At 33.9% G+C, this 21,774-nt stretch overlaps 2 protein-coding genes across 3 annotated transcripts in view; both read left to right on the forward strand.

The window, feature by feature from the left end:
• LOC105318899 (uncharacterized) overlaps positions 1-21,774 on the forward strand; it is a 47,783-nt gene that overhangs the window by 17,325 nt on the left and 8,684 nt on the right. For both annotated transcript variants that reach the window (XM_034460676.2, XM_034460678.2), the window contains exons 2-4: positions 19,703-19,859; positions 20,670-20,868; positions 21,382-21,489. In XM_034460676.2, coding sequence (XP_034316567.2) covers positions 19,746-19,859; positions 20,670-20,868; positions 21,382-21,489 — 421 coding nt within the window. In that variant the 5' untranslated portion in view covers positions 19,703-19,745. The remainder of the gene's footprint in view (positions 1-19,702; positions 19,860-20,669; positions 20,869-21,381; positions 21,490-21,774) is intronic.
• Positions 11,512-16,185, forward strand: LOC136271892 (uncharacterized). Its single transcript, XM_066072466.1, has 3 exons — positions 11,512-12,019; positions 12,225-15,290; positions 16,055-16,185. The coding sequence occupies exons 1-3, from the start codon at positions 11,512-11,514 to the stop codon at positions 16,183-16,185; spliced, it is 3,705 nt and encodes a 1,234-aa protein (XP_065928538.1).

Raw genomic sequence — 21,774 nt, forward strand, 5'->3', positions numbered from 1 at the left:
ATTCTATGGCGAACCGAACAGGTTTTATACAGAGAGGAGCTTTATCTGGCTATTTTTATTTGATGCAAAGGGAGCTATGTTTAATTACACTATGTGGTTATTTCTCTATAACAAATGAAAAAAGGGATACACAAATTTCTTTACGCATTACGTTTACTGTCAGTTACATTAATGAGCTTAAATCTGACATCTTTGATTTTTAGCTCACTGAGACGAAGTAAAGGGGAGCTCATGCTATAACCCCGGCGTCAACGTCGGCATCCGGACCTGGTTAAAGTTTTTGTTGCAGGTCCTGTATCTAAGATATTACTTGTCCTATCTTCACCAAACTTGCATGGATCATGCATCTGGGCCTACTTGTGTGGAGGCATCCTTAGATAGTGTAGATTCAAATTGGCTCAAATCATGGTCCCTTGGGGTAAGGTGGAGCCACAATCAGGAGTCAAATTTTTGCACAGGAATATAAAGAGAAATTTTATTTTAAATCTTTTACTTCGAACACGACTGGCCAGAAAAGCTCTAACTTGTGTGAAGTATCATCAGGTAGGGTAGATTCATATTTGGTCAAATTATGATCCCCGGGGGTAGGGTAGGGGCACAATTTGGACTGGTTAAATCTTTACAAAGGAATATATTAAGAAAAATCTTTTTCTTTAAAAAAAAATTCTTAGAAAAGGTGCAACATTAGTGAAAGCAACCTTGGAATAGTGTAGACTCAAATTTGACAAAATCATATTTTTCAGGAGTAGGATGGAGCCACATGGGGTGGGAGTCCAATTTTACAAAAGAAAACAGTTTAAATTCAGCAAAATTCAAATGTTATAATATATGGTTTAACTTATATGCAAGCATTTTGACATATTTTTTAATCTTTAAAATTGTTTAGAGGTTGGCCTCTGGACAATTCTTGGGGTTCACATGTTTGATGTAGGTTTATATCCCATTTGATTTAGATCTTCTTGAGAATTGTAATGTTCAATATGTGAAATTACTATACTGTGACAAAAAGGGATCTATGATAAACAGAATATCCAGGGATATTTTAATATACAGGATCTGTTGAATAACATTGTCCATATTTTCTTTGGGTATATTGCTCCGTAAAGCTGATTTTATAATGTCTATTGTTGCTCAGGTGAGCAACGTGGCCTGTGGGTCTCTTGTTAGAGCTGGATAAAGTTTTGTTGCAGGTGCCCTCTGATGATTATATCTTAGTTACTACTGGTTTTAACTTCACTAAACTTGCATGAATGGTGCGTCTTATGATACTGATGCTCCAGACAGGCTTGACTGCTGAATCTTAGCCATAGGTTTCAGATGCTGGAGAAAGTTTAGGTTTTTAGAGCTGTTTAAAATTTTTGTTGCAGGTGCTCTCTGATGAGTATATCTTAGTTACTTCTGGTCCTAACTTCATCAAACTTGCACAGATGGTGTGTCTTATGATACTGATGCATCTGACAGGCAATAATGCTGAATCTGAGCCATAGCTTGCAGATGCTGGATGAGGTTAAGGTTTTTAGAGCTCGTTAAAGTTTTTGAAACAGGTGCCCTCCGATGGTGATATTTTAGTTATTACTTGTCTTAACTTCATCAAACTTGCATGGATGATGCGTCTTATGATACTGATGCACCTGACAGGCTTGAATGCTGAATCTGCATTGATGCTTGATAAAGTAAAGTTTTTTGGAACAGATCACATGTTTAATAGATAATAGTACATGTACTATTTCAAACTTGCATAGTTGATTAAACTCTAATATGAATGAATCGCAGAGGTAGCTTCAGATGCAGTGCTTGTTATCCATAATCAAGGATGCTAAAAAATATATCATAGTTATTACTTGTCTTAACTTCACCAAACTTGAATGGATGGTGTGTCTTAAGATACTGATACACCTGACAGCCATGGATGCTGAATCTGATCCATAGTTTTCGGATGTTGGAGGAGGTTAAGGTTTTAATAGCTCGTTCAAGTTTTGAAACAGGTGCCATCTGATAATGATATCTTAGTTATTACTGGTCCTAACTTTACCAAACTTGCATGGATAATGTGTCTTATGATACTGATGCACCTAACAGGCTTGAATGCTGAATCTGAGCCATAGGTTTCAGATGCTGGATGAGGTTTAGTTTTTTGGAACAGGTCACATGTTTAATAGATAAAAGCATGCATAGTTGATATAACTATATTATAAATGAGGTAGCTTCAGATGCAGAGCCTGATCTCAATAATCAAGGATGCTTAAAAAATCTCCTACCTCACTCAAACCTGGTTGATAGATAGATGTGTTTGTTGTGTAATGATATAACATGATTTCTATGATAAAGTATTGTAAAATATGATACACAGTTGTTTAATATGATACAATATAATATCATATGTTATATTGTAAAAAGTTAAAAGATACGAGATGATATTGTATCAATTTTTTTTATATTTTATAATATGATATTGTATCATGATATTGTTATGAATAGTATTGTATATTATGATACAGTATAATATAATGATTGTATTAATGATATTGTATTATTTATTATGCCCCCTTCGAAGAAGAGAGGGCATATTGCTTTGCTGCTGTCTGTTGGTCGGTCGGTCCACCAAAAGTTTCCGTTCATTTTCTTTGCAATGGATGAATATATTGAAATGAAATTTGGTATACAGGTTTATCATGATAATATCTAGGTTAATTTCGATATTGGTTATGATAAAGTAATTTTCGACAGAGTTATGGCCCTTTGACTTAGAAAAATTCAACTTATTTGCAGCTTCCGCTCATTTTCTTCGCATAGGATGAACATATTGAAATAAAATTTGGTATACAGGTTTATCATGATAATGTTTCCAAGGTGGGGAGGGGCATAAGTGTTTCACAAACATCTCTTGTTTATTATATTATCACATGATACTGTTACATATGATATTGCTATAGATGATATTGTATGATATGATATTGTTTATTATAGAATATTGTATCATACAATATTGTATTTTGTTTTCCCTTGGACTGAAATGTCACATTTCCATTGGATTTAACATGGCACGTGATTACCTCATATATCTCTATGTAGGTTCTTTGAGGATTAATATTAGGCAATATGGCCGTCATTGGCCACCGCCTCACCTACTCATCTCCATATTTCATATTATTTAACACAGAAATCGTGTTCGGTAATTCATAAAAATATTTAGAGTAGTGGCCCTTTGGAATTATTTTTAAATTAGAGTAGTTGCCCCTTGAATATTGATGTCACATTGTTGTGTCTGGATCAGAACAAAATGTCAGCGTCTAAATTTACTCAAATCTGTGCAGAGGTTAACAATTGAATAGCAACAAAACATTGTGAGTAATATGGGTGAAGTGAAGATTTTAAAAGCGTATTTTAAAGGTGGTATTGATAATTTTGAAGAGGTAAAATGAGTTTAATTGGACGAGATGTGAGGCATCTTGTACATGCACTTTATGTGAATGAATATGTCGCTTGATAGTCCTCGGGAAAACAAAACACTTATTAGGTTAGTTACTGACTCACTACGGAAATAAATTGGGTTGATCAATCTCATAGACGGCTCGGCTTCGCCTAGCCATCTATGAGATTGATCAACCCAATATATATCCGTAGTGAGTCAGTAACTAATATGATATTTATTCTATAATATTGTATTTTAAGATATTGTTATGTTATATTATATCATATCATACGATATTGTATAATATGATATTGTTTTATATTATATATGATTACATCACATGATATTGTATTTTATGATATTGTAATATATATTTTTGTATTATATGATACAATATGTATAATATTGTATTATATTTTATTTTATTATATCAAATGATATTGTACCAATTCATATGATACAATTTTGTATCAAATTATAATGCATCATATGATACATCATATTATGTATCAAATATGATACAGTATCATACAATTCAATATCATACTATATTATACTATATAATACCATATGTTGCAATATTATGATGTATTATGTGATATGATATTGTATTATGTAATAAAATACAAATATTTATAACACAATACAATATCATATCATTTGTTAAAATATCATATCTCATTATTGTTTATTACAGTATTTTATTGTATTATATGATATATATTGTAAGTATGATAGGATGCAATATTGTATATTATATTATGATGATGATGATAAACATTGTATCATATAAAACGGTATGAAATGAACATATGATTATCATACAACTTTTTAACAGATGAAATACCATATTGTGTCAAAACAGTGTCCATGAATATCCAAGTTCATAAAGTATGATTTTCATATAATATGAAAAGGGTGGTCTCATAAAGGTGATGCCTCATTAAGGTTTTGTCTCGTCTCGGTGAGCTAAGTAATCTTTGATGACCTTTGTTTATCTCAAGTGAGCTTTCTGATAAAAATTTGTCCACTGTCTGTCGTATTTGATGTCAGGTTTTCACATTTTTATCTTCTACTCCAAAACCACCAGGGAAATAAAACTATTCTATTAAGAGATAAAACATGTGTGCAAGCATCCTTAAGTAGTGTAAATTCAAGTTTGTCCAAATGATGATCCCTAGGTGCAGCTACTCATAGGTGATTCAATGTTTATCAAGGAATATTTTTTAGAAATCTTTATAGAACTTCTTCTCAAAATCCTTGTGGTCAGAAAAGCTGTTACTTATATAGAAACATATTCATGTTGTGTGTATTCAAATCATTGTCCACCGGAGATAGAGTTGTGCAACATTAAGGAGTCAAATTAATCTTACACAGGAACTCAAAATATAGAGGAGAAAAATTTTTAAGATTGTCTTCACAAAAACCATTTTACAGGAAATACTGTAGCTTGAATGGGAGCACAGTCAGGTAGTGTTTATTCAAGTTTGCTAATGAAATCACATCTCGGGGTAGAAAAAGGCCACAACATATGTTGGGATCAAATTTTTACAAAAGAAAACATCAAGAAAATATTTAAGAGTGTTCTTCTCAAAGACCATTTTGCCAGAAGAGTTTAAACGTATGAAAGCATCGTAGGTTAATGTTTGTCAAGTTTGATTAAATAATAGTTTTTTAAATTAGGAGAGTACAATAGAGGTGGGGGTTTAAAGTTTTCATTCAAATATAGAGAAAATATTTGAAAATTATATTCTTAAATAACCATTTGGTAAGTAAATATCTCCAGAGAACAATAGGACATAGCTGTCAAGAGTCAATTTGTTGAAACAGCATGTGATTGCTTGACTGTTGAATTTAACACCTACAATAATTAAAACAGGATTTAGTTTATTTTGTCTTTTGAATGATTATAAATATCTTGGGGTGGAAAAAGCAACATAGACTGAAACTAAATGTGATGGGGGAATGAAGTATCTTAATGATACTGACATTGAAATGGCTAAACATGTAGAATTGTGTTTTTATGTTGTTATCTTATTTCCTTAACTTATGATTTACATTGAATAAAGCAAACAAATACAAAAAAATTGTACTTCCCAGTATATCTGAGTTGAATGAAAATAAATAGTATTTACCGGGACGGGTTTGCCGTTATTTACCACTTGTATTTCCCAGCAAATCTTGCCCCTGGGGTCATCCCCAGTCACCACGAAATAGAAATTACCATGTATCTCAAATGCGGTTAGGATCATGAACCCTGAATTATATATATTCTTGTTCCTAATGACAAAGGCCATCAAATAGTGTGAAGGTCATGTGCCCCAGGGGTGGTCCTGACCTCCCTTGATCAGGAAGTGCCCAATTATTGTGAAAACACTTTGGATCCTGAACCCTATACCAGATATATTTTTGTTCATTGTGTAAAGGAGCATCAAATGGTATTTAGGTGAGAGGCCCTTGGATTGGTCATTACCTCCTTTGAACAAAAAATCAACCAAATATATTCTAAGTGGTTGAGATCCCCACCCCTGAACCATATATTCTTTTTTTTTTTGTCAACGGGTATCAATTGGTATCTAAGTCATAGGCCCCACAGTTGATCCTGACGCCCCCACCCCAAAGAACAGGAAGTGCCTGTTATCTTGAAAATATCTTGAAAAGGCTTAATATTTCTTCCCCTAATCCGAAACCATATATAGCCTTGTTCCTTGTTTAAAGGTGCATCAAATGGTATGTAGGCCATAGGGCCTGGGGATATTACTGACCCACCTTGAAAAGAAAATGTTAAAATATCTTCAAAATGGTTTTAATCCTACCCCTAAATCCCAATATTTACTTGTTTTTTTAAGTCATAGGCCCCATGGTTGATCCTGAACCCCCCCCCCCCCCCCCAAAAAAAAAAAACCCACAAAAAACCAGGAAGTGCCTGTTATCTTGAAAATATCTTGAAAATGCTTAATATTCCTACCTCTAATCCTAAACTATATATATCCTTGTTCCTTGTTTAAAGGGATATCAAATGGTATGAAGGCCATAGGCCCTGGGCACAATACCTTGAACAGAAAGTGCTTAAATATCTTCAAAATGGTTGCAATTCTACCCTTAAATCCATATATGTTTCCTTGTTTTTTGTGTCAAGGAGCATCAAATCGTATCTACATGTAGGTCATAGGCCCCAAGGTTGGTTCTTAGCCTTCTAGAACAGGAAGTGGCCAACTATCTTTGGGCACTTTACAAACAATTGAGATCCCCCTAAACTACTGTAGAAACAGAAATATTCGATAAGGATTTAATTTCGTTATATTCGATGGCAGTAAAAATCAACGAAATTAAATTAATAACGAGTTTTTCACCAAATTATTAATGAATACAAAGAGATTATGATATGAGGAAATTAAATGCCAACAGAATTTTATTTGGTTAAAAAACAACGAAAGTTTGACCCAACGAAAATATGTGCTTCTACAGTGTGCGTATACATATATATATATATATATATATATATATATATATATATATATATATATATATATATAGCATTGAATACTTTTTTTGACGTCATCGTCTCAATCACTGACGTCAAGTGAGCAGACAAATTAAATAATGCGCATTAGCGCATTATGATAATTTGTCTGCTCATCTGACGGCAGTTATTGACACCGCGACGTCAAAAATAAATCATGTAATGCTTATGTTTACATTCCCTAACTGATGAAATCAATTAATTACTTAAATAAATCGATATAAATTGCAGATCACGGAGGGAGTAAATTAATAAAAGCAAAAACAGCTGGTTTATAAAACTGGTTTAAACTGGTTATCACATAGAATGTTGAGTTGAGATCGACGAGCATGAAAATATAATCCATGAAAAATGACTCTTGAAATTTTGCTTTTAACAATAAAGTCAACTTTTTTGTTGAATAAGTTTTAAACATGGCATTTTGACAACATTTATGAAAATTTTTTTTTACCGATAACATAGAAATCATCGTTTGAGAACTACTTATGTAAATCACATGTAAATTCTTACGCAGTGATTAGGTGTTGCATTTAGAGGCATTTAAAGATCACATATTTGAATGGAAAATAATAGTAGAATGTAAATATATATATATTTGTTGTGCTAAGGGGTATTGAATGGTATGTAGCTCATGAGACTCGGGAGTGGTCATGGCCCCCCATTGAACAGGAAGTGCCCAAATAACTTGAAAATGATTGAGATCCTAACCTATAAACCATATATTTTCTTGTTCTTTGTGTAAAGGGGCATCAAATGTATGAAGGACACAAGAATTGGGGGTGGTTATGATCCTTCTTGAACAAGAAGTGCCCAAATCTTCGTGAGCTCATGTTGGTTATGCTGATGCACAGTAAATGACCCCTGCTGAACGTCATGAATCTCTTAAAAAAGAAATAATCAAGAATTAAATCTCATTGTCTGTAAAGTTTGACCATTGTGTGTTTTCCTGACCCCTCACATTCTTGGGAGATTATCTTCGACCTAATTATATTTTGCATCTGTTAATAACAAAGTATATCCCTGTATTAAAAAATATAAGATTAATTTATAAAAAAAAAAAAAAGTACATAAAAATGCCTTTTTTCCAACCAACTTAAATTGACGAGTTGTTTTTCAGATGCCAAAAAGAAAAAGAGCTGTTAACAGTAGACAAAAGCGAGAGAATGACAAAAAGAGAAAAAGGCAGCAGAGACAAAAAACTGCACCTGGAGATGTCCCAGCAGATCAGACTCTAACAGACTCTTCTGTTCCTTGTCGGACAGAGGAGGAAGCTGTTTCAGCTTCTCCCGGTAATTTCCCGGGGCTTGGTTTTATGGGGTTCCCACCTAAAGAGGAAAAACCCCTGGCCAGGGTGCAGGCCTCGCCTCGAGTGAAAATGCATTCACCTGCCCCGAGGTTGCCATCTCCTCGGGGAAGTCTGTTTGTCCGTGAACAGGACAAGGCACCGTCCCCTGACTCCCTAGAAAGGGTTTGTGCTCCACCGAGGGCATCTGGACCGGACACCGTGCACGTGTCTGGACCAGCAGGTCAGGCGCAGTTGGAAACCTCCATGTATGGAGGGACCAGCAGGAAAATAAAAGATGAGGGCAACTTGACGGTAAACAAAAAGGAAACTAAAAGGAAATCAAATAGAAATGAGAACGGAAACAATGAGAAACATACTTTTTCAGATAGATATAATGATGGAAAGACTGAGAAAACTAGTGCAGATTTGTGGCGGCAGAAATCATCTAAAGAAGGTAATTTTGAAATATCAGTGCAGGGTTCATTTCATCAAGCTGACCCTTTCTTTGAAGATAATGCTGGAACACAATGTGTAGCAATTTGTTTATCAGGATTAGCTTATCACAAACTTAAAAGTGCATTAAACTGGACAACATCGGATATAGACCAAGTTTTAATGACAGGCGATGAGTTGTACACGTATTTGCAGAGGAGCTCCTCAATTAATGATAGGTACCTGCTGGTTGAAGAATTACCACAACTCTTTGAATGTTATAATCAATCATATACATTTCATGCAAACGAATCACTAGCAAGTGTTATTTTGGCTAATGATAGCTTAAATTATGCTGAATTTAATGCATTGCCACTAGATGAAGCATTTCAAGTTGCTCTAGCAGACAATGATGGGTGTTTTGTTTGCTTTGGAGGAAACACTTTTTTGATAGGAAAAACAGAATGTGGTTTCTTTGCCTTCGATTCGCATTCTAGGTCCTCTGATGGAATGTTAAGTATGTATGGAAAAAGCACAAGAGTTTTATTTCGAAATGTCTATGAAATATATTCACATATTCAAAATCTAGCTCTGTCAATGGGATATTCAAAAAGCACTGAGTGTAATTTGACAGGTGTGACCTGCTCAATGAATTGTATTGAAAATGACAGGAACAAAGATAAGGAAGAACAAGATGCTGTTGTGCTATTTGAAAAGTCTGTGTTATCAGAAGAAAGAATTGACAAAACATGTGATCAAAATGATGATGTAATATTTATTAGTCAAGAGCAATTTCAGTTTAGTTTTTGTCCATTGAATTCGGAAATTAAACAGAATCTTTGTCAATTATTGAATGTTCCTTACATATGCAATGAAAATTCTGCGTACATGCAACATTCGGAAACAAATATGACAACACCAAGATTAGAAAAAGAAATTGTAGCAGACGGAAACTGCTTCTTCAGAGCTGTTTCATTCAGTCTTACAAACTCAGAAGATTTCCACAATGTTATGCGCAGTGCTGTCTGTGAGCATATGATAGAACACAAGGAATTATTTCAACCATTATTGAACAATGAGCCATCTGTTGACAGTCACATTTCATCTACACAAATGTACCAAGATGGTAAATGGGCTACTGATGTTGAAATATTTGCTACAGCCCACTTACTGCACACTGATATCTATACATTTTCAAGAGGATGCTGGCTAAGATTTTCAATTAAAGATGTTGAACCTTCTGAACGAAACAGAACTGAAGCAATTTATTTAAATCATCAACATCAAAATCACTACAATGTAGTTCTCTCTGTGAATGCAGATCACACAGACTTGACTCAAATTCCAAATGAATATGAGAAGCGATGCCGAAATCGAAAACGAATGCAAGAAATAAGACAAACACCATCAGGTAATGCAAAGAAACAGTGTTATGCAGAGAAAAGAAGACAGTCTTTAAGAAAAAGATACAAGTCTGATTTACAATTTAGGGAAAAGAAACTGAAAGCCGCTTCGAAGAGATATTTATGCGATGAAGAATTTCAAGCAAATGTAAAAAATATTAGGAAGCAAAGGTATCATGCTGATGTTGAGTACAGCACCAAAACAAAAGAAAGAAGCAAAATTAAGTACGCAACTGACCCAGAACATAGACAGAAAGTAAAAGAAAGAATAGTTGTAAAGTATGCAACAGACCAAGATCATAAAAACGCTTTGAAACAAAGAAGTATTGAAAAATATGAATTAAATGCTGAACACAGAGAAACTGTAAAGGCAAGGAGCAAACTGAAGTACAAGTTTGATGAAGCACACAGGATACAAGTCAATGAAGCAAGTACAAAACGATACAGGGAAAATAAAACCTACCGGGATGCAAAACTTAATGCAGCGGCTGCGAAATACGAGTCTGATGTTTCGTTCAGGACAAAAAGAAAAGCCTCGAGTAAAAATCAGTATGATTCCAGTCCAGCTAAAAAAGCACGAATCAAGGAGAGAATAACAAATCAGAAATCTGTTAAGCGAGCTAAACTTGAAAACCAGGATGAGATACTGAAATTATTTAAAGAGAAAGCTGTGCAGGGCATAGATTATTCATGTTGCTGCTGTGATCGACTCTTGTTCAAAAATCAAGTTCAGAAGTGTGAACAACACAACTATGCTAAAAATGAGCATGCAGCAAATGTTGCAGACTTGTGCATTCAAGACAAGTATTGCCACCATTGTTCAAAAGCATGTCCTAAAAATTGTGTTAAGTCCAACTTATGGATTTGTTTTACATGTCATAGAAAAATCTTGAGTGGAAATATTCCAGCAGAAGCCGCAGCTAACAAAATGACACTTGAAGATATTCCAAAGGAATTCCAAGAATTAAACAGTCTTGAAAAACACTTGATTGCAATACACATTCCATTCATGAAAGTTATGGCACTTCCACACGGTGGTCAGCAAAATATTCATGGACCAGTTGTGTGTGTCCCATCTGATCTGAAGAAAGTAACAAGTTTACCAATGAAAACTGATGAAGACCTGTTACTTAGAGTAAAACTTAAGAGAAAGCTAAATTAGAAAGGTTATATCGAATACCAGTTCGTGAACCCCAAGCATATATTTGAGGCATTAGAATATTTGAAACAAAACAATCAATGGTATCAAGATGTAACAATAGATACAAACTGGAAACCAACTGTCGAAAGCTGCCAAATAACTGAGCATAATGAACAATTACCAAACGATGAGGATCAGCAACAGATAGCGACTGATACTTGTTTACAACCAGTTGATATTGCTCAAGACGTTCTCGACCATTACTTTGATGATATTTACGATATTGCTCCTGGTGAAGGAAATAATCCGATAAGAATGTTACAGGAACCAGGCAACGAGGCAAAATCATTTCCGTACCTCTTTCCTACTGGAAAATTTTCATGGAATGAGAAGAGAGAAACACGAATTACGTTGTCAAGATACTTCAACAACCGTCTTATGAATACTGATGACAGATTCGCAAAAGACAGCAACTATGTTTTCTTCAGCCAGTTCATGTCTGATTTAAATCAAGTTATAGAAAAGACACAGATATCCATCAGAAAATCGGTTAGAAGAATAGAAGGGGAGCGTAAAATGACTGCTAATATGGTACAAAACCCAGACATTTTATCAAAGATGATGAAAAATGACGAGGCTTTGCGATTCATGCAACCCATACGTGGAACACCAGCATATTGGTCAGCCGCACAAAAAGATCTGTTTGCTATGCTTCGTCAATTAGGAATTCCTACATGGTTTTGCTCATTCTCTGCTGCAGAACATAGATGGAGTGATGCAATTGCAACAATACTAAGACAGCAAAATGATAGCAGAGATCCAAGTAAGATGGACTGGGCTGAAAAAAAATGAAGTCCTCAGAAGTAATCCTGTCACAGTTGCTAGAATGTTTGAACACAGATTTCATGTTTTTCAGACGGAAGTTATATTTTCACCATCACAACCGATTGGAAAAGTTTCAGATTATTTCCAGAGAGTCGAATTTCAGCAAAGAGGATCACCACACATGCATTGTTTATATTGGATAGAAAATGCACCAAAACTTGATGAAAACGGAGAGGAGGAAGTATGCAATTTTATTGACAAGTATGTAAGTTGTGCAATACCATCTGACAATGAAGACTTGGAGCTCAAGAATATTATTTTGTCTGTACAACAACACAGCAAAAAACATTCGAAGTCGTGTAGAAAAAAGGGCACAGAATGTAGGTTTAATTTTCCTAGACCACCATCTACTTGTACGTTTATAAACTCTCCAAACGAGCAGGACACACTTGAAGATGATGCTGATGCAATTCAGTTAAAAGTGGAACATGCAAAAGCTAAACAAATCCTATTACAAGTTTGGAATGAAGTACAAGATGAAGAAAATGGACTGGAAAACACAGAACAGATTTTCGAAAAATTGGGCTTGACACAGTCTCAGTACATAGAAGCACACAAAAGATTAGCAAAGAAAACATCAGTAGTTCTAAGAAGAAACCCATCAGAACTGTGGACCAATCAATATAATCCGTGTCTTTTGAAATGCTGGGATGCTAATATGGATATTCAGTTTGTTTTGGATCCATTCAGCTGTATTGTGTACATAATTTCCTACATTTCAAAGTCTGAGAGAGAAATGGGTATGGTGTTAAAGCAAACGAAAATAGAGGCAGAAGAGGGTAATGAGAGTGCCCGTACAACCTTAAAGAAAATCGGTTCTGCATATTTAAATCATAGGGAAGTGAGTGCTCAAGAAGCTGTCTATCGTGTATGTAACCTGAAAATGAAGGAATGTTCAAGAAAGGTTGTATTTGTACCAGTGGGTGAAAATCCGACAAGACTGACAAAACCGTTGTCCCAAATCAAAAGAAAACGCACAACAAAAGACGATGACGAAGATGACGAAGAAGACGATGAAGACATTTGGATGACAAACATAGTAGAAAGATACGAAAATCGGCCAAACGAACCATTTTTTCAAAATATGTGTCTTGCAGAGTTTTGCTCAGAATTTAGAGTGCTTGCTAAATCACAGGTTCCCAAGACTCATAATGAAAATGTGTATGAACTGCAAAACTCAAAGGGATTCATTCAAAAGAGAACACGCACACAACCAGCAATTATACGATACCCAAGATTTGATGCTGAGAAAATGTCAGAGAAGTATTACCAAAGCCTGTTACAACTATTTTTGCCTTACTGGGGAATTAATCAGTTAAAACCACCAGGTTTTGATCAATATGATACATTTTACGAAAACGGATACATACGAATCACAGCAAAGCAGAAGTTGAAATCAGTCAAATCAATTGTGGACGAAAACAAAGCAAGGTATTCTCAAAATGAAGATGTAATCGCACAGGCACAGGAAAACTTTGAAAACATCGGGGTACCAGAAGATGCTTGGGCAAATCTCTGTCCAGAGACAGAATTAATGAGACATGAATTGTTTGCAGAAAGAAATGTTGATCTTGATTTGAATGCTACTGAAGAATTGCCAGATATGCAGTCACAAAAGACTAATAGTGATGTTCTTTACAAGATTCAACAAAATACACAGTCAAAAGAAGAAATAACAATTGTTCTTCAAAATTTGAATGAGACTCAAATGAAAGTATTTTATATGGTGCGGGAGTGGTGTTTGAAAAAAAGTTTTGGCGAAAAACTTGAACCAATGCACATATTCATAACTGGTGGAGCAGGAACAGGCAAAAGTCATCTTATTAAAGCCATACATTATGAAGCTTCACGTTTACTTGGAAAACAATTGACAACTCCCGACAGTGTTTCAGTACTACTTACTGCTTTCACTGGAACAGCCGCATTTAACATCGGAGGAAATACTATTCACCATTTATTTTCGCTGCCGAAACATATGCCTTTACCATATGAACCATTGCGAGAACAGAGTCTAAGTGAAATGAGAGTTCAACTTGCAGATCTGCATATTCTCGTTATCGATGAAATTTCAATGGTGTATAAAAGATTATTATACTATATCCATGAAAGACTAGTACAGATTAAGAAATGTAAAGAACCTTTTGGAGGAGTCTCGGTAATTGCCGTGGGAGATTTCTACCAGCTTCCTCCTGTTAAACAGCGCAAAGATGAACGTCTCTATAAAGAAAATCCACTTTATCCTTTTGATTATTGGGTAGATCTATTCAAAGAAGTGGAATTAACAGAAATTATGAGACAACGGGAAGATATCCCATTTGCAGAGGCACTGAATACACTTCGGACTAGAGAAATAAAACAATCACTGGAAGAACAAACCAACTCCATCCTAAGAGAATGTATACGAGAGGGGCCAGACGATGTCCTTCATGTTTATGCAACAAACGATGAGGTCAATGCCTATAATTTGACAATGCTTAAGAAGAAATGTGAAGAATTTGTTGAAATTAATGCTCAAGACTTCACAAAAGATAAAAGTACGGGAAAACTCAACATGAGAAGCAAGCCCTTCACAAGGTCTAAAACAGACAGTCTTCCAAGCTCTTTGTTATTGGGACTTGGTGCAAAAGTTATGCTCACTAGAAACCACAATGTAGGTGATGGTCTTGTTAATGGAGTTATGGGAGTTGTATCAAAATTTGTATATGGCCAGAGACATGCAGAAAAAAGTGTTGTTGCAGTAGAAGTACTATTTCATAATATGAATGTTGGGAAGAAAACCGGAAAGAGAAGTAGAAATGGAAATCTCGTTATGATAGAAAGAATTCAAGAGGATATGAAAGATCAGAAAACAAACAATGTTGTTCGGCATCAGTTTCCATTACGATTGTCATGGGCCTGCACAGCGCACAAAGTACAGGGACTGACAGTTGACAAAGTAGTTGTTAATTTGGACCGATCATTTTCACCTGGACAAGGTTATGTTGCGTTGAGCAGAGTTACATCAAAAGAAGGTTTATTCATTGACTCAGACAAACCTGAATTGATACAGAAAAAGATATACGCAGACCCAGAAGTAAATTCAGCTTTGCAGAACATGCCGAAAATAACATTTCCAAACTCCCAAACATCAGAGAATGGTATCAAGATTTATCTTCATAATATTCAAAGTCTCGGTAAACATTTCAATGATCTGCTGAAAGATATTCGATGTAAGAATGCAGACATTATCTGCTTGACAGAAACTTGGCTGACATCTCGACAAAATGTCAATTTATTTGAAATGAATGGTTTCAAATTTCATCAAATAAGTAGGGAAGATTCATATGATTGCACCAATCCTCAAGTTTCACAATTACGAGCCTCAAAAGGTGGTGGTGTAGCTGTTTATATTAAAGAAACTGCATTAAACAAAATTGTCAGCTCACTTCCTGTAACGAATGTGGAAGGAATCTCTGTATATTGTTTGCAAGAAGATATAGTAGTTGTCACTGTATATCGCCCAAATTCTCAGAATGTTACACAGTTTTTAATGCAACTCGAAAAGCTGATTAAAAATTACAGATCTCAAAATAAATTCCTTGTTTTTCTTGGAGACTTCAATGAAGATGCAACATCTGCAGGTCCTATTCAGACTTTTATGATTGATCAAGGTTTTAAGCAGATTGTTGATTTCAAAACAACAGAAGGAGCCACTATTCTAGACCATGTTTATTTGTCAAAATCTTTAAAAGGAAAAGTGGAAAAACTTTCAACCTACTACAGTTACCACGATGCGTTAATTTTGACCATTATATCAAGCACGTAGATGTTTTTGAAGTATTCATTCTGATCCTGGCCATATAAAAACATGACTGTTATCTTGGCTTCTTTGATAGTAAGTATTCTCAATACGCAATATATTTATAAATATCTTTTATTGTCTGAACAAGATTGAAAAATATTTACATTTATGGTAATGATGAATACTTATAAGGTAGATCAGTTTCGACGGTGATCATGGGTAGAGTTTACCCGAGTAGTATTCATTCTGATGATTCCGAGTCTTCCATTGCCGATGTCATCACGGAATTTACAACTCAGAAGGAATACATGAAAGAGTATTAAATAACAAATAATCTACCATAAAACAAAACATTGAAGTTAGTTTAGAATTCAAGAAATTCAAGGACAAGAGGGAAATTACTTCGAAATCTCAGAGAAACTGTAAATCAATATGTTTCAAACACAATCGGAATTGATTTGGAAAATGAAAATAAAAACTACAAAGTGGAATGTTATGCCATTTAGAAAAGAAAGATGTCGATTAAAACGAGAGAAAACCGGGACCAAGAGAAAAACTAGCCTTCTTCTGCCGCACCAAATCCGTTCCAAATGTGCCTTATCCTACTCGTGTTTTGCACAGCAAAATTTTTATGCATAAACAGCAGTTTGGAACTACGCTTTTTCATGTCGGTGGGAGACTTCACTTATTTTCAAAGATACTTCTTGTCTATAGCAGACCGAATGGGATAAATCAAGACAAAGAACAGAGCACACCCTAAGGCATCCGAGTTTGTGAAGTAATTATTTGAACACTTCAAAAATTATGAATATTAGATTTAAAATTCTTGTTCTGTTACTGTAAAATCTATATTAAAATCACATTAACAACTTTGCGAAACGTGAGTACATGTATATGATAACATTTTAGAAATAATTATGAATGTGTATAAAATCCCTTTGTGTTGAGATTTAAATGACCTTTTATTTGATATCAAGAAAAAGGGGCTGACCCTGCAAATTAGGGAACTAAATTGCACTAAAATCTTTCATATGTAGCTCTTTGCTGAGGGAAATTTAATGAAAGGCTATAGAAGCATATATGTTTATCTTATAGTTATGTATCCAAGTAATGTAATTACTTATTCATGTGTTATGTAATAAGGATTTTTTAGGGGTCAAGAGTCCATAAACTATGACCACCTATATCTCAAAAAGAAAAATATTTTGAAATGCAGTATAAAAGAAAAGATGCTGAAAATGATGTACTTTACAAAATGCAACCCTCAAAATTTGGTTCAGCGGCTCTAATAATGAGATAAGGGACTGGCCCCTAAAACGTTTTTTTTCCTCAGATATCTCAAGAACGATGACGAATTTCTAAACACTTGTTGAACAAAGCTCTTATCCCTGAAACAAAATATTATCTGGCGCTTAGAATGTAGACCCTGTTTTTTTCTATTTTAAATCATGTTTAGCTGTTAAATAGCATAATCAAGATCGAACATATATATCAAATTCTAAAATCAGACGGAAGACCTCCTCGTTGCTCGCAACGAGATCGTGTCTAGTTTGATATATATTCTGTGATTTATCCAAATTGGAATTTCATGAGTTGATCATAAATTAAAGATTCACGATATGCAAATAATGATAGATAATTCATTTTTTGCTACATGGGTACATGCAACTTTATTAAATATGTAGCAGACATGTGATTCCTCATGATTTGTTCCAAATTAGATTCACAACGTTTCGAATCAGATGGCCAACTGCCAATTCACATGAGAAACGTTGGTGAAAGTTTCACAATCGTTTTTGCGTGTAATGTAATTTACACCCGAATATCACAAGAAATGGGATTCATATAATTACGTAAGATATGATTTAATGAAGCTGTTGTAACCTTTACCTTAAACATTCTCGCATAAATTGGGCAATAATTTGTCTATTAGCAAATAATATTTCATAGTTATTATATATGTTTTAAACGTATTCAACAAACCACTTTCTACCCTTTAATCAACATATACATTTAATTGTTTATTTTATTATTACATCTGATAAAATGAACAAGACAATATTGCATGTTGTCTGTGGTTTTGTTAACAATAATAAAACTATGAATAAATGTGAAAAGCATATTGTTGATGAATTGCTTAGGGTCGCAATATATGTAATGCATTGCGTATGGATATTTGACACGTGCATAATTATGTACATGTTAGACCATTGTAAACTATTCAAATTATCAATAGTACTATATAAAAAAATAGACTCATTTTTTGGTCTTTAATACCGATAAATCGGAAGAGTACTGTCTTTTGTTTTATATATTTTAAACGCCATCGGTACTTGAAGTTTACCAATTTGTTTTAATTTTTTCTTAGTTAAGCATCGCTAATTAATAATCAACGAACATTCCTTGAAAATCCTGGTAATATATCATCTGGATTTTTTTTATATTTTACAATCTTGCGCTTGCGCAATACATTCACGCTAACGGGATCTTAAGTTTATGTTTCCACAATATCATAATTGCATGAATAAACTCAGAAATTGGTAATGTGCTTTATATTATGTTCATATCTATTAATCATTTCTTATGAGAAAAAGTATAGAATAACAAATATACATTTCAACTAAGTACATGTATTTACTTTTGTCTTCGTGATGACAAAAATATTTGATTACATGAAAAAAAAAATCACATAATATTTCTTAAGAGAGTGAAGATAGAATATGTTTTATCGTAAAAATGAATAATGTTCTACAGACCCAGTTTTACGATAGAATGCGTTCCGTGAATTGTCTCTGTAGAAAAGAAAATACGTGTACGTTGGTGAAAAAGTGTTGAATTCTACCATTATATGGATTAATTTTTTTAAACGAAAGGTATTAACTGTCTCAACAAGGTTTATTGCGATGAATTTGACTGTTATTTTCAAAGCAACTTCATTAATTTTCTCCAAAATCGTTCCGGAGCGATTATGCATTTTTCTGCTACATTACGGTTTTATGGAGGGCATTCTAACTGTGGTGAGGGCCTTTCCCGAGACACAGTTAGATTATTCAATCTAAGGAAAGTTTAGTGAAATTAATAGCATTATATTGTGGGCTTATAGCTTTTTTATGTAAATGTCAATAATACTGTATGTCGATGTATCTATTTCATAATTGTCCAATATGCATTATTATACTTTCATGTTAAATACTTAAATCTGATTGGTTTAGACGCAGTTGATAATTCTATTACCCTTAGCGTTAGCAACACACTTAGCAACGGGTAACACAAGGAATTGTTACATGTGCGTAAATTATGCGCGTACGGTTCGCCGTGAAATTCACGTCATTTCTAAATAAAAGCAGTAAAAAAGTCTCTAAAATGAAGACATTCAGTATAATAAAATAAAGTGCCTGTTTGGGAGGATAACAGTTGAAATTGACACCCCGCGAAAGCCATTGTCAACCGACGCGAAGTATGTATCTTACGTATTTAAGTCTGCACTGGTTGTCCTTTTTCAATTAGTATCAGAGGTTGAAGTCTTTAATAGGATGTTCCGTTGATTGACTCAATACCTTTTTTTATTTATACAATTATCATAGGTAAGACGTACTATACAGTGCATTTTACGTTTACTTGATCTTGTATTTTGACAAACTTCATTGCATTGTTTGCTCAATTACAGCATCCTATGCTATGTATTTAATGTTTAATTAGCATTGGATTTGTAAATAATAACTTTTGTTGACTTTTCTTTGAACATGAACATGTGAAACGCTTGTAAAATTTAGAATGAAGCTATGCTAACTTTTATAGGTTAGTGCACGGATTTGCAATGCATGTCTGCATCTGTTTCAGATTACAGGTTTTGTCTGACATAGTTTAGTAAAGACTCTAGACGATGCTTTCCTGTGAATGTTTAATGTCACGTAGTGCCTTGTGCCTATTTATGACAACACTATTCTTGAAAAATGGTATGACATTAGGCAAACATCGCGTCAGGAGATTTACACAGGTAAGTCGTAAGTTTCAATTTGTTTGAACTTCCTTTTTTCAGGTAAAGTTTTTTAATATTTCGTCATACTCACACAGTTCACTGTTTCTTCAAAATACTTTATACGGCCATCATTAACACTTTAAGCCAAGTTACCTAGTAACGAGTGCTCATTAAAAATATCCTGTTACTAACTTTTGATATGAAAATCGTCTGACCTATACTAGAATAGCAAAGAAGAAGAATATTTTAAAATAATTAAGATTGAAGTAATGAAAATTATATCATTTAGTCCTACTAACAAACGTTTATAATTTGATATCTGATATCCGATAAGGCTTGCGACACAATATGCCCATGTTTAGTAACATACAGCTTCAAACATCTTATTCTCAACATTACGGCACAATTACTGATTCTCACTTATATAATTGCTAATGACGCAAGATATATCTATTTAACAACCACTGAAACATTTACTGACTTTTAATTTGCATTTGATTTTAAATTAAAAACTACCTTGCTTAGTTTCAGTTGCATGCTTACTAAAGATTTGTTTGTTGTTCAATGTTTCTCAAGTGAACGTTGTAAACTCTGGGACTCTAACAGACCACCCCCCCCCCCAAAAAAAAAAAATAATAATGAAAAAAAATAAACATTGTAAAAGAAATTCCGGTTCTTGCATAGAATTACATTCAATTTTAATGTTTAAATCAATGACATAACGAACGTTAATATTTCTTAAGGGAAAAGGTTAAAAGTTTGCTGTTTTCGCCAAATCCTACTATATTTTCAATAATCTCCAAAACATGCAAGTTTTCGTCTTTTAAGATTGATGTCTGTTATGAAACATCAAAATCACTCGAAATGGTGGAGCAATGTCCAACAAATGCAACATTTTTTCAAGAGCGTTCAGCGAAAAAGACCTGCGACCTTTATCCGTCATGTTCTGGAATACCATTAGTTTATCACTGTGTTAGTTATAAGAAAGGTCTTGCCGAAGTATGTGCTCCTAGAGATCAAATTACAGGTATCTTTAAATAAAGAAAAATATCAAAACATATTGCTAGACAAATAATTATAATAGCTACAACAAAGTATGTTGCGAAAGACAATTCATTATAAAGATCAGCAGAAAAATATATTATTAAGCATAGCAGTATATCAACAGTTAGAAGAGATAAAATGGTTTAAATAAAAGCAATTAAATTGCCAATGTTTTGGCATTTAAAAAAGTTACTAGTAAGTAAATGTCAAATCATGATTATGGTTTTTACCTCAGATGGTTACAAAATACATATTAAAAAATCCCTTTATTAACATATACGCAGAGATAGGCAAGTATCTTAGCATATCACACATACTGTTAAGTTTACAAAACAATATTCATGACAAATATCTATATAATGATACATGGTTTTTAAAACTTTTAAGAGAACTTAACGTTTTAAATCATAAAAAAAATACTACGGGATAAAATACCCAATATATTTTTCTTTTTTTCAAGCAAGTACATGTAGTTATTGATTGATTTAATTCAAAGGATTTTGCTGTGCTCTGTATGATGAAGGAGTTGGACGAGTGGTGGAAGACTACACCAGACCTTGTTCCAACTGTTCATTTCGGTATCCATCGGATAACATTGTGAAATGTAAGCCAAACTCAAAATATGACGTATTGTATATTGTATATTATTCGAATTTTAACGTAGTGTATATTGTACTGTATGACTGCCGGGTCCACTCAACAAATTTTTAAGCAAGGTAAAACCGGGTGCAATGGGAAAAATTCAGCTTGTGCATAAGCTAGCCTGGTTCCTGCGCGCGGTTTCTGTGTAGACCAGGGAAGCATGTTACATGTACCAATCAACACCTGTAAATTGGTATAATTTATAGACATCATAACCAAGGATCTGATTAATAAATAAAAAGTTTGA

Source organism: Magallana gigas, chromosome 9, assembly GCF_963853765.1.
Source record: "Magallana gigas chromosome 9, xbMagGiga1.1, whole genome shotgun sequence".
Lineage (NCBI taxonomy): Eukaryota > Metazoa > Mollusca > Bivalvia > Ostreida > Ostreidae > Magallana > Magallana gigas.

What these genes read in the sequence shown, in the direction of transcription:
- LOC136271892 (XM_066072466.1), top strand. Translation starts at nt 11,512, where the DNA reads ATGTTACAGGAACCAGGCAACGAGGCAAAATCATTTCCGTACCTCTTT. An exon ending in AAATGATAGCAGAGATCCAA is followed by an intron (nt 12,020 to 12,224) that starts GTAAGATGGACT and finishes TATATTGGATAG; the next exon opens with AAAATGCACCAAAACTTGAT. An exon ending in TCTGCTGAAAGATATTCGAT is followed by an intron (nt 15,291 to 16,054) that starts GTAAGAATGCAG and finishes AATACTTATAAG; the next exon opens with GTAGATCAGTTTCGACGGTG.